Source organism: Archocentrus centrarchus, chromosome 12 (assembly GCF_007364275.1).
Source record: "Archocentrus centrarchus isolate MPI-CPG fArcCen1 chromosome 12, fArcCen1, whole genome shotgun sequence".
Classification (NCBI taxonomy): domain Eukaryota; kingdom Metazoa; phylum Chordata; class Actinopteri; order Cichliformes; family Cichlidae; genus Archocentrus; species Archocentrus centrarchus.
In genome coordinates this window covers 7,968,544-7,981,530 of record NC_044357.1, presented here as the reverse complement: position 1 = coordinate 7,981,530, position 12,987 = coordinate 7,968,544, and the positions used below count along the sequence as shown (strand labels likewise).

At 40.4% G+C, this 12,987-nt stretch overlaps 2 protein-coding genes across 2 annotated transcripts in view; both read left to right on the top strand.

Annotated features, from left to right (window-relative positions):
- The window catches only part of csgalnact1a (chondroitin sulfate N-acetylgalactosaminyltransferase 1a), a 34,151-nt gene extending 28,676 nt beyond the window's left edge, over nt 1-5,475 (top strand). The window contains exons 5-8 of the mRNA XM_030743376.1: nt 512-690; nt 1,073-1,167; nt 1,397-1,478; nt 4,390-5,475. Of these exons, the coding sequence (XP_030599236.1) occupies nt 512-690; nt 1,073-1,167; nt 1,397-1,478; nt 4,390-4,685 (652 nt within the window). The 3' untranslated portion in view covers nt 4,686-5,475. The remainder of the gene's footprint in view (nt 1-511; nt 691-1,072; nt 1,168-1,396; nt 1,479-4,389) is intronic.
- A 3,906-nt stretch (nt 5,476-9,381) lies between these two features.
- LOC115789727 (pentraxin fusion protein-like) lies at nt 9,382-10,499 on the top strand. The gene is made up of 3 exons (XM_030743239.1): nt 9,382-9,433; nt 9,659-9,866; nt 10,058-10,499. The coding sequence occupies exons 1-3, from the start codon at nt 9,382-9,384 to the stop codon at nt 10,497-10,499; spliced, it is 702 nt and encodes a 233-aa protein (XP_030599099.1).
- The last annotated feature ends 2,488 nt before the right edge of the window (nt 10,500-12,987 follow it).

Here is a 12,987-nt window from a genome sequence, read left to right as displayed (position 1 = left end):
GATGTATAGGTACAACTGAGTCATATATGGGCCAAAGAATCATCTGTAAGCTGTTAATAACACCTCCAAAAGCTGGAAAAGCTGCCATATGTAATTTAATAATGTAGCGGGAATGTGTGGCAGCACAGTGATGTAGTGGTTAGCACTGTCGCCTCGCAGCACAAAGCTCCTGGATTTGAATCCACTGGCCAGCTGGGGCCTTTCTGTTCTCTTGCGCATTGCGTGGGTTTTCTCTGCATACTCCGGCTTCCTCTGACAGTCCAAAGACATGCACCTTCCCTGAATCGGATAAGTGGTTAAGAGAATGGATGAAGAAGATGTCCTTTGAACTTATACCGCAAGAACGGTTTGGTCAAGGTCCATCGTCCTGTTTGTTATTTCACAGGAATTTTTTCCTATTTATTGATAAAAATTGTGTGTTGTGAGGCGTGAGCTTTTTTTGGGCTTCAATGGTGGGCCATGAAAAGTTGGAAAAACCACTCATCTAACTCTTCTCTTTGCCTTTATAAAGGGAGGCAAGTTTTAAGAACTACACACTGCTGCAGCTCGATGAGGAGTTTTCTCGAGGGCGGGGTCTCGATGTCGGTGCCCGAGCCTGGAAGGGAGGCAACGTGCTGCTTTTCTTCTGTGACGTGGACATCTACTTCACCGCCGACTTCCTTAACACCTGCCGACTCAACACACAGCCCGGTGAGATGACTGTCAAAAACCTCACAGGAGACGCGTGTGAAATGCTTTTAATGACCAGCCAAAATGTTAATTCAGAGTATTTGTAATTCCACTGATGACAGAATCTCTTTGAAGAGCTTAAATTGTGATTTTGCCAAATCAAATCTTTTTTTCTGCTAAAACAGCTTAAACTAATTGTCAGGATTTTGACTAGTAACAAAAACACTCATAATTTCAGATTTTTATGATTGAATTTTGAGTTCTTTCAGGCTGAGATAAACAAAAACATCTTTAAAGTGGGCCTGTTATGTTATTGTCTTATTTTCATTTGTATAATGTTGCATATTAAATGGCAGATCAGATCACAGCTGAATCCTCTAACAGTACTGTCTCTGCACCTCAGGTAAAAAGGTCTTCTACCCAGTGTTATTCAGCCAGTACAACCCCAGTCTGATCTATGGAAGTCCAGAACGTATCCCGCCAGTGGAGCAACAGCTGGTAACGCACACCAATCAAACCTTTCTTCTGTTTCCTTTTTCAAACCGTGCCATGCACTTGTGGAAAATACCACTCAGCATGGCGCTGCATTGCTGAACGGTTTAAAAACATTTCACCTCTCCAGTTGCTATAGGTGTGCAAATCCTCCTCTATGTGTGTGTGTGTGTGTGTGTGTTTCACTGATATTTCTTTCCATACGCTGTTTAACGCTCACTTATTTTCCCTGTAGGTGATCAAGAAAGACACGGGTTTCTGGAGGGATTTTGGTTTCGGCATGACTTGTCAATACAGGTCCGACTTCCTCAACATCGGTAAATATCGCAGTTATGTACCAGACTGGCATGTACTGCGGTCGTACTCATCAAGGCATCTTCGCAATGCAGGAATTCATAAACAGTTGCTCGTGGGGGCTGATTATCAGTGTAGAGGTGTTACATAACGCAGGGTGAAAATGGTCCTCCTGGATGGCTACAAAAATGTGCACTCTGCTGCTCTTAACAGTGCCACCACTTAATGGACGTGAAAAACCTCACGACCCAAATGGTTCAGTATCGCATTACTTTTCTTAAGAGGGAGGAGATTTTATTATATCACTCTGCGTGAAACAGCTCTGTGCTGCAGCAGCATATATTAGCATATCTCATCGCCCCGTGTCCTCTCCATCTGTATATCTGGCAAGGAATATTGGCTCTGTAGACAGATTTACATCAATTTAGTTTCCCTCCAAAGTGAAATCAATTAGAGGCTACTGTGGAACTCGGAGTGCTTTATTGTTTAGGGCCCACACACACACACACACACACACACACACACACACGCTCATGCAAATATCCTCACTTAACTGTGCCAAAATGTAAAGCGCAGCTCCAAGGCCAGAAGTGTCTTGTAAAAGAATAGTTTGACATTATGGGGAAAGAGTAACGTTAACTCACTTTCTTTTCCAGGTTATATTCCGGATCATGTATTTATTTATGAGCATGTATCGATCCCAGAACTGAAAGCTAAAAACTGGATCCAAAGAAATAAACAAAGGGAAGACTAGAAACAGAATGAACAGCTAGACTGGCTCTGCTGAAAGATGACAGATTAACAGAATATAAAGATAAAAAGTTAATGAAGTGATGGAGCACAAAGAGTTAAGAATAAAATAGTCAATCTGTGTATGACAGGCTGTGGTTAAGTGAGTTTGAGTGGTGCTGGGTGGCAGATGATTTTACAGGCTTGCTGTTTATTCAGTAAAGGATGAGATCTTTGCTTACATTAGGGTGGCCCAGTAATGGGTGTTTTTTTGCCCATCATTATTGTCACTATAAAAATGCATATACACTCACTGGTCATCTAATTAGGTACATCTAGTTAGTACTAAGTTGGTCCTCCTTTTTTTCCTTTAGAACTGTCTTCTGTCATCCAGTCCTTTATGTCTTTAAGACATTCCTGCAGTTTAACTTATTGATATGTGTCATCTGGCTTCATGGATAGATAAAGCTGGGTGTCATCTGCATAACAGTGAAAATTTAAGCAATACTTTTTAATAATACTCACTAAAGGAACCATGCATAGCATAAATAAAATGGGTCCTAGCACAGAACCCTGTGGAACTCCATAATTAACCTTAGTGTGTGGAGAAGACTCCCCATTTACATGAACAAATTGAGTCTATTAGATAAATATGATTCAAACCACTACTTATGGCATGCTCTAATCTCTGTAATCTTGTGCTCTATGAGGCCCAAAGTGTGCCAATAAAATATCCTCCACACTAGGTAGGCTAGATCCATGCTTTCATCTTGTTTACACTAAGTTCTGCTCATCAGACCGCCAGTGTTTTTTCAGTCTTCTGTTATTTAATTTTGGCAAACCTGTGTGAACTGTAGCTGACAGTTTTTTTCCAGTTACTGTTGCTTTCTTATCAGCTTGAAGTCTGGCCATTCTCCTCTGACTTCTGGCATCAACAAGGCATTTTCACCCAGAGATCTGCCACTTACTGGATATTTTCTCTTTTTCAGCCCATTCTCCATAAACACTAGAGATGGTTGTGTGGGAAAATCCCAGTAGATAAGCAGTTTCTTAAATACTCAGATACAGATAATACTGTCTGGCACCAAAACAAAAACTGAAATCGCCTCACTCCCCCATTCTGATGCTCGGTTTGAACTTCATCAGGTTGTCTTGAAATTCAAACCACTAAATTCAGCTGCTGCTGATTAGAAATGTAAATTAGTAATTGATACATGTGTACCTAAATAAATAAAGTGGCTGGTGAGTGTACACATCACTTAGAAACTGCAAGTAAAATTACGCTCTTAACATAAGAGGGAAGTCCGCGTTACATAAAATCTATTTATAGATCCATAAAGTGCATCTAATTTTTATTTCTAATCTCATTGATTTAAAAACAGCTTTAAACCAAAGAGCGCATGATGGGGGCACAGAGGATTTCCATCTGGATAACCAACAACAACAAACTGAGAAAGACAATTACATGCTAATTATTTCCACTCAGTTGTAAAGCGTGTGAGGAAAAACAAATAATGTGATAAATGGGTCTGCTTCAGCATTTGTACCACAGATTTCTGAGAGCTTCTTTAAAATGCGCGAGAGACTGGTTCAGCTAAACACTATTAGCATTCACATTGTTCCTTCTCATCAAATTCTCAGTGAGAAAGGAAATTATGTGTTTCCCCAAATTTATTCCTTTAAAATCATAATTTAGTCATTCATGTTTACACTCTTTGTTTCGCCTGATGGATGTTTTTTAGGGTGTGAGCGCATAGTCAATACAAACATACAGTGCGCCCATTTGCATCCATTGTGTCTTATCTGTGTTTAGCCCTGCAGCTTGAGGAAGACAGAATATCAATCAAAATAAAACTGCAGGGAGGCACAAAGTACACATGAATGCAGGCGTGAGTAGTTCAGGCGTCTAATGGGACAGGTTTAAACAAGCCTGGTCACAAACAGTACACAGCATCAGTCCAAAATGTCTTTCCCATCCTCCCTCAAGAAATAACAAACAGGGCCTTGATTATGATCATACACTGTACACTCCAATCAGAATTCGTAATCAGCGTCCTTAAAGCAGAAGCAAAGGCAGCTCTGAAAACAAACTGGTTAGAAAATTGTTTGTATTTAAAAGAATTTGAATCTGTTCATCTCATAAGGACGCATCCTGTGCTGAAATACTAAAAAGATTCACATCACATTCTTGTTCTGGTCTTCCAGGAGGTTTTGATATCGACATCAAAGGCTGGGGCGGTGAAGATGTTCACCTCTACAGGAAGTACCTTCACAGCAACCTCCTGGTGGTTCGAGCGCCGTCCCGAGGCTTGTTCCACCTGTGGCATGAGAAGCACTGTGCTGATGAGCTCCCACCGGACCAGTACCGCATGTGCATGCAGTCCAAGGCCATGAACGAGGCCTCGCACGGCCAGCTGGGGATGCTGTTCTTCAGGCACGAAATCGAAGCTCACCTCCGCAAGCAGAAACTGCAGCAAAACTCAAACGCTAAGAAGACATGAAAACTCAAACACTGGTTGAATTATAATGACTGCAGTGAAATGGAGCAGGTGAATCCAACTGATCTGAATTTCATATTTTAAGTGGATTGCTGTGAAATGCTCTCATTTGCTTTCTTGACCAGAGCTGGAAGCAAAACAAAAAAAAAAGGACAACTTTTGGGATAGTTTGCTTAGCACGAAGACTGAAAACAAGGGAAAAATCTCTCGCTCTGTAAAGTCTAAAAAAAGACCACTTGCTGAGTTATGCTACAAGATAAAGGAGTTTTTGTCATCTTTGGATGGGTCAGGCAATTTTTTTACGTGTTTCCCATCTTTATGCTAAGCTAAAGCTTCATCTTTAGCCTACAGATATAAAAGTAGTGTCAGTCTTCTCATCTAACTCTCAGCTAGAAAATCCATCTATCCATCTTCTTCCGCTCATCCAGTGCAGGATTGCAGAAGGGTCCCAGCTGTCATAGGTGCATTCTGGACAGGTCGCCAGCCTGTCGCAGGGTCAACACAGAGTGACGGACAACCATTCACACCTATGGACGATTTAGAATCACCAATTAACCTACCCCCACTAACTGCATGCCTTTGGACTGTGTGATGAAGCACCCAGATGGAACCCACGCAGACAAAGGGAGAACACACAGACTCCAGCAGTGGATTTGAACCCAGGACCTTCTTGTTGTGAGGCAACAGTGCTAATCACTCCTTTAAATGAAAAGATGTGAAGACTTTGTATGTTCACAACATGACATTAGAAGAAAAAAAGTGTGTGTCTATATATATAGACACACACACACACACACACTTTTTTTTTTCTAATGTCATGTTGTGAATATATGCTTGGGTCATGCATCTTCACAAGTGAAGCCAAGGTTCTTGGACATTTCCTGCATCCGCCTGTGCTTTAAGGTTCTTTCCAGAAGAAAACGTGGAGCCTAAATTGAGTTTTAAGTTGACCGTGAATTGTGTGCCTTCTGTGAATAACATCTGAGCACTGTCTCCTCTGGATGGCCCGTACTTAAAAAAAAAAAAAAGTGAGCGTCTCTACAGGGTTTATATGTAGGGAAACCGCGCCACCCAGTGGACGGAGGTTGAATAGCGTGCTTGTGAACAATGGACTCTTAAAAAGCCTGAAATGGCCTTGTAGGTTTTTTATTTTATATATACATATAAATTATTCATTATCAATCTTCTTTCTTTTATTAATGTTTATCAATTTTTGCAAATGCCACAAATTTTGGAAAGTGTTTGTTGTAGGCTGCTAACTTTTGTAGTGAAGTGAGAGTGTAACATGAGTCACATTATCTCCAGGTGTTTATCCCAAAGTGTGACATGTACAGATGGGTTATGAATGACAGGAAAAACCAACACAAAGTCTTTAAACTCAGTAAGTTATCTGACTGCCAGCTGTGACCACAAAAACTTTATTACTAGTTGCCCCAAGTCTCTGAAACTCTACTGGAGGGATGTCACACCATTAATCCAAAAAATAATCACTCATTTGGTGGTTTGATGATGGTGGTGGCATCTGTCTTCCTCACACATTGGTCCGAAATAAGTGTTCAGGTGAGTGGAGATTTGGAGACTGTGAACCTTCATTTCCTGAGAATAGGGGGATTGTCATCCTCTTATCTGCATAGAAATGTTTCATTAAGTGATAAAGGTGGTGTATGCAATAAGATTTTCCTCTAAGGGGGACAAAATGTGCCCCACAGTATAAAAGAGGAACTAAATCCCCTCTTTACAGGGTTCTTTGGTGCCAACCATGCACACACCCACTTGAGAGTATGATCTGAGAAGAGTGCTTTAGTGGGTTTTTCATAGAAAGTTCAGCTGTGCATTCATTTCCGTAAAGATCACTGCAGCATCCCTCTCTGTGTAACCGATGATGGATTGTCATGCTGATACAGTGTGATCAGTGACACTCTGCCACCCGAGGAAGAGTCGCTCCTCTGTTTGTCTTCACACACATCAAATATGTGCTGTCAGTTGTTATTTTTGAACCGATTTTGATACTGATGCCTTTTCCCACTAAACTAAATGCAGATGCCACTTCAGTCCCATTGAAACACCAGCCAGTCGGGCAGTCTTTGTGACCAAAGCTTCCTTTCTGCTTCATTCAAAAGCTAGACCAGCTGGATCTGCCCAGCATCTTTTGGATTGTAAGATAATTGTTAAATAGTACAGTTCAGTGCATCTGTGTAAGTACACATTTATTTACATTGTTCTTTTAATTTGTCACCCATCTGTTTGTATTCACGCCCACAGATCAGTTCCTTTTCGAATATTTAGACAAAGATAGAAATTAACATGTAGACTACTTTGTGTTTATGTCACTGAACTAATTTTGTGTTCACTTACGGTAACGTGACAGAAAATGTAAATGAAAATTGTGGACGATGACTCAGCAGGTCAGAATGAGACAGTTTTATTGTACGCAAAGCAAGCCGTTTTTGTCATATTTGATTTACGTGAAATAAAACTGGATGTTTAACCGCCTGGATGTGAGGATCTAAAACAAGGATCCTCACATCCAGGCCTCCTCCTGTCCTGCAGGTTTTAGATGTGTCCCTGATCCAACACACCTGAATCAAATGGCTGAAGTTCTCCAGAGTCCTGCTAATGACTTCTATATTTGACTCAGGTGTGTTGAAGCAGAGACACAACTAAAACCTGCAGGACACCGGGCCACGAGGCCTGGAGTTGAGGATCCCTGATCTAAAAGTTCAGCAAAACAAAGACAAGTCTGAATCATGCAGACGTGTCTCATCAGCTGATTGATCAAAGTACATTAAAAGCTTTCTTCCAATATCTTCATTTTCCATACCTGCTGACTAATGTACATCATTTGTGTGTGTGTGTGTGTGTGTGTGTGTGTGTGTGTGTGTGTGTGTGTGTGTGTGTGTGTGTGTGTGTGTGTGTGTGTCTGAGTGTGACTGTGTGTGTGTGTGTGTGTGTGTCCTTGGTTCCATCACTGTATCAGCAGCAGTTTTATGGCCCACAGTTGGTGCTGCTGATTTCTTCTTTTCTGTTGTGTTGCAGAGAGTACAGCAGGCTGCAGTTTGTAGTACTTACACATAGCTAAAAGCTCCTAAATTATTTATGATTAGAAGGAGCTGCTGGCATCATGATGCAGCCTGCTCCTGTGATACTAATGTGTAATTACAGTGTTAACAGGAGCTGTTATCCTCTCTGTAATGCAGCCTGCAGCTGTAACTAATAACTACAACATGAGAAATGAGAGACGGTCCTTTCCTCTGAAATACCCCAAAGTGACTCAAAGTAGAATTTCTACAGTAAATTGTCATTAAGTGTATTACTATCATCAGTACATAGATGATGTTTTTGAAGAGCAAAAACAATGACTCCTCTGTAAGGGATGTTTTTCTTTGTGCAGATGATTCAGGGTTGATGGTCCAACCTTACAGGATCTTGTTTCAGTGACTCTGTGAGTCCACTGAGCTCAGTCCCCTTTATTCATGGATTTGAACTCAAAGAGCTTTGTCTGGTAAATCAGAGTGTTTACAGGAACCCAAACTACTTTGTGATGGCAGATAAGCTGCAGCCAGTGTCTCTTTCTTCTTTTACTTTCTCTTTAACCGCAAACTGTTGGATTTATTTTAAATTTGATGGCAGCAACATGTTTCAGAAAGGACAGAAAAATCTTTAGGAACATTTTAATCAGTAACATGATTCACTATAAAAAGATCATCTTGGAGACACAGTTTAAACATTTGATATGTTTTCAGTGTTCTGCTGTGAATAAAATGAGTTTATGACATTTTCAAGTTATTGCATTTTATTTATATTTCGTGTTCTTTGTATGTGAGGAGAAGGATTTTAAATTCTATTCTAAATTTAACAGGGAGCCAATGAAGAGAAGCCAATATGGGAGAAATCTGCTCTCTTTTTCTAGTCCCTGTCAGTACTCTAGCTGCAGCATTTTGGATCAGCTGAAGGCTTTTCAGGGAGCTTTTAGGACAGCCTGATAATAATGAATTACAATAGTCCAGCCTAGAAGTAATAAATGCATGAATTAGCTTTTCAGCATCAGTCTGAGACAGAGATATTAGAGTGTAGCCTACTCATTAAATTAGTGTTGTTACAAGTGTACAAATATGGACTGTTAGAATAGTCTCTTCTTTCTTTTAGGAAAATGTCATTTGTAAAAAAATTAAAACAAACCAAAAAAGTTTAATGACAAATGTGGGTGAGCTTGGGGGCCCCCTGGTGGTCAGAGGGCCCTATGCAGCTGTATATGTCGCCTATGCCTCTGGCCGGCTCTGACTACGGCCTGCTGTTGCTGCAGCATTACTGTTACAGAGGACGTGGAGGCTACAGCAGCGAATAACCACAGACATGGAATTAAGGTACTGTGTAATTTTAGCAGCTTTTTCTACCAAGATAAATGAACTTGGGAGAAAAAGCCTTGAAATCAATAAGGATGTTTAAAGAGTTGCAGATCCTCTGATTTGCATAGCAGGACTGTGGAGTGGGGAGGGTTTTGAGGAACCAGGTTATAAAACTGCCCTGTTGGCTGTCTGTAGGAAGACCTTCCCAGCAGCACAGTATGTATAAAGCTTAAAACTGAGTAACTTTGTGCAATGTTCTAAAAACTGCTGCTATGATTCTGTAAATTAAGATCATATTAATACATGAAACTATGTTGAAGGAGTCTGATTTTCTGCTGGTTTGAGGAGATAAAATGAGACCTCCAGTGGTCCTTATTCTCATCGCTGTCTCCACGGCATTGGCCGGTAACTGTATACCCTCTCCATGTTGTCCTTATGTGCATATCTGGGCATGTGTTTAATTGTTTTATTTTGTTATTCTGGTTTCTGGTTTTCTTTGTCATCACAAAATGCATTTATTTGGAATTCAGGCTTTCAGTGGAAGAAAATGTTGCATTAAAACTGTGATTTCAATAACTTTATTTTTTAAGAACTTATTTATTTTTGCTTATTAATTTTCCTGCCTCTCAGGGAGTATTCGCATCAAGACGTTGGTATTCCCCACTCAGACAAACACCAGTTTTGTTGAGATGGTTCCTCAGAAGCCGTTGAAACTGACTGCATTCACTCTGTGCATGCGCGTGGTCACGGAGCTCAGCGGCAGGCGAGGGATCATCCTGTTTGCGTACCGGACTAAAGACTATGATGAGCTGAATGTGTGGCGTGAACTGGATGGAAGGTAGAACATTTACAGCATCTACTCTGTGGGCTTTTTCATATATAAAATCAACCAAACGTGTACGAAGTTCCTACCTGACCCCCTCAGAATCATTAAATCTGATTTTTAATGTACAATAACTTTAGGGACTTAATGAAGGCATTTAAAGATATTTTTTAACAGAATCTGCAAAAATGTCTTTGTGTGCTCAGACTGTCCTTTTACCTGGCTGGAGCTGGTGTTTTATTTAAAGTCCCTGAGCTCAGCGCCCTGCAGACCCACCTGTGTGTCACCTGGGACTCCAGTTCAGGTTTAGCTGCACTCTTCATGGATGGAAACAGGAGCTTATCCAAAATCTACAGGAAGGGTCACACTGTCAGCCCAGGAGGCAGGGTCATCCTGGGACAAGATCCAGATTTTTATCTGGGTGATTTTAATGATCAGCAGAGTTTTGTTGGAGAGATCAGTGATGTGAATATGTGGGACTTTGTTCAGTTAGATAGCACGATCCAGGGCATGTTTGCAGGGAAGAGAGTATCAAGAGGGAACGTTTTTGACTGGGAAACTACAGAGCTGAGAATTTACGGGAATGTAGAGGTCACCATTCGTGAGCTATACACTCGTGACTGTTTCCCTGAAGAAGACGACATTTGACAGCCTCCCGTGCACCCTTAACCACGAGCCTTGACACCTCAGAACATTTATGTTGTGACATCCCAACCAACTGTGGAAAAGTACAAAACTGCAAACCTGCAATAAACAAAGCATCAGTAGAGACACAGATGCAAGATCTTGACAACCCAGCTGTACAAAAGTCAATATTTACTAAAACTTTGATCAGGATCACAGTACATGAAATATTTAAATGCATATAGTCATTAAGTTTTAAAAGAAGTAAATTTTTTTCAGTATTTGCAAACTGCATGTTCTCATTGTTCCTCTAAAATACAGGTGTAACATTTAAAGTTGCTCATTCTTATGGTTATTAAAATAATAAAACTTATTTTCCTTTCAGTTTGATCTGTATAAGTTATCAACACGATGGTATTTTTCTTTAACTTGATCTTTTATTATTGTATTTTATGACTGTTGTTAAATTTTGCAGTACTTCACATAATAAGGCCTTCAGTATGGGCCTGTGGAACCTTTAACAATGTTGTCTAAATTGCAGATTATACTGTTTTTTATTTGTATTCTTTATGCTGCTGCTGTAACACTGGAATTTCCCTCGTGGGATCAATAAAGTATATATAGATTTTAACGTGTGCATCAGTCCCACATAATTTTACTAGTAAATACAAAGTACTTAATTCACTCAAGACTGCATAAAAATCATATTGAGTCAACATGATTTGTGTCATTTACTGTAACAACAGGGTAATAGATTTTCACCTGCAATTTGATTTCTTGAAGTCAAAATAATCCAAAGGCATTGTGTATTGAGTAAACATGAGTACTTTTACTTTAGTTACTTTCAGTATATTTTTATGCTGCTGCTTTAAGTAAATGATCCAAATACTACTATCTCAGTATTACATTTACAAATACTTGTACTGTATAAAGTCAGTGATAAATACATTTTGTATACTACTGAGAATTTCACAGGTTTGCTATCACTGCAATTAGCAAGCAGGCGCACACCGCACACTGTCACCAGACTGATTTATTTAATCTCGCTAGACCGCTGCACTGTAGTATTATTTCACCGCAATTTGCAGTCTACCACCAGTTTCATTCACAATGTGCACACGTGATCTCCCGAAGGTCCTGTTCACGTTTGATTTTGCGTGGCTACAGAAAGCAAAATGGCGACAAATGTTAAAGTGAGGGGGACAGTGAAAAAGGGAGCACAAATGACAATTTAGAGCTTTCTATTAAATATAAATTCCCAGGAGCTCAGTGTTGCAAACTTAGCGCTAGATTTAAGCACTTTCCCCCCCCCCCTGAAAAGCAACAAGTGACAAATTTAGCGACTTTTCCCAGTGACTTCAGCGACTTTTAGAGATAGTCTGGAAAGCTGAAATCCTCCGCTGACAGTGTTTTGTGTAGACAGGGCGCTTGTACAGCATCCCTTCGTACCCTTTGGCATTGCCAGGACCTTACTTTGTACAAACCACACCCCCATCACCACACACACACACACACACACACACACACAACCGGGCTGAAATATTTTTTCTGGCTAGAACTCTGCTGCAATCATCTAACTATATGGACAAAAGTACTGAGGCACCCAGTACATAATCCACAGCTATTGATATGGAGTTCCCACACAAAGCACTTGGGTTATGTCAGCAAGTCGAGCTCTGAATGCTGGAAAACCCTCAAATGTGGCTGAATTAAAACAATTCTAAAGTGGTCATTATGCATAATCGTATCCATAATAAAAATGTGACATTACACGTTTTTGAGTGTAGTCGCAGTTATTAGAGATATTGTACCTCAGTTGTTATGTTCTATGTGTTTTACTGTAGTTGCTCATAAAGATTTTCTTCTGTTTGGAAGTTGCAGCATTTTCTGAATCCTTAGAGGAGAACAAAATGTGCTTTGTTATTGGTAGATGACCAATTACCCAAAAACAGGCACTTTTTGACTCGTGTTTTTATTGTACGCCATTGAAATATTCACTGAAACACATGACTTTCTTTCATTTTCACTTTATGTAAATGTACTAAATAAACATATTTGTGCATTGTGTATATTTTATTACACTGTTTTACTTACATCAGTCCTGAGCTCCCTTCCCAGGCGCCTCAACTCCAACTTACACCTTTCCTTTACCTCAGTAGGTCATGTGATAGTGTGTGTGTGTGTGTGTGTGTGTGTGTGGCGGGGGGAGGGGGGGGGTCCCCCACATTGGTTTCACCTATTGGTTTCATCATTGTATTGACCCATGCCTTTTTTCACACCTTACCCCGTGATCAATGACTACCTCATCCCACACTCGGGTTTAAATACCTGGGGCTCTCCAACTGGGTGGTGCCAGCTCTGTGGAGGCTTCAGTTAAATTGTAGAAGTGGGTCTTCTAGTGATGCAGGTGTTTCCTTTAACATCTTTGGCATGTCATCCAGTTTCAATAATCAGACACATCATAAAGGAGTGTGAACATGCAGTGCCATCTCAACCACCTCAGCCTTGCTGC

Excerpts from the sequence above, each read along its gene's own strand:
- LOC115789727 (XM_030743239.1), top strand. The coding sequence starts at position 9,382 with ATGAGACCTCCAGTGGTCCTTATTCTCATCGCTGTCTCCACGGCATTG. Across the intron at positions 9,434-9,658 it reads TGTCTCCACGGCATTGGCCG|GGAGTATTCGCATCAAGACG; the intron begins GTAACTGTATAC and ends CCTGCCTCTCAG. Across the intron at positions 9,867-10,057 it reads TGGCGTGAACTGGATGGAAG|ACTGTCCTTTTACCTGGCTG; the intron begins GTAGAACATTTA and ends TTGTGTGCTCAG.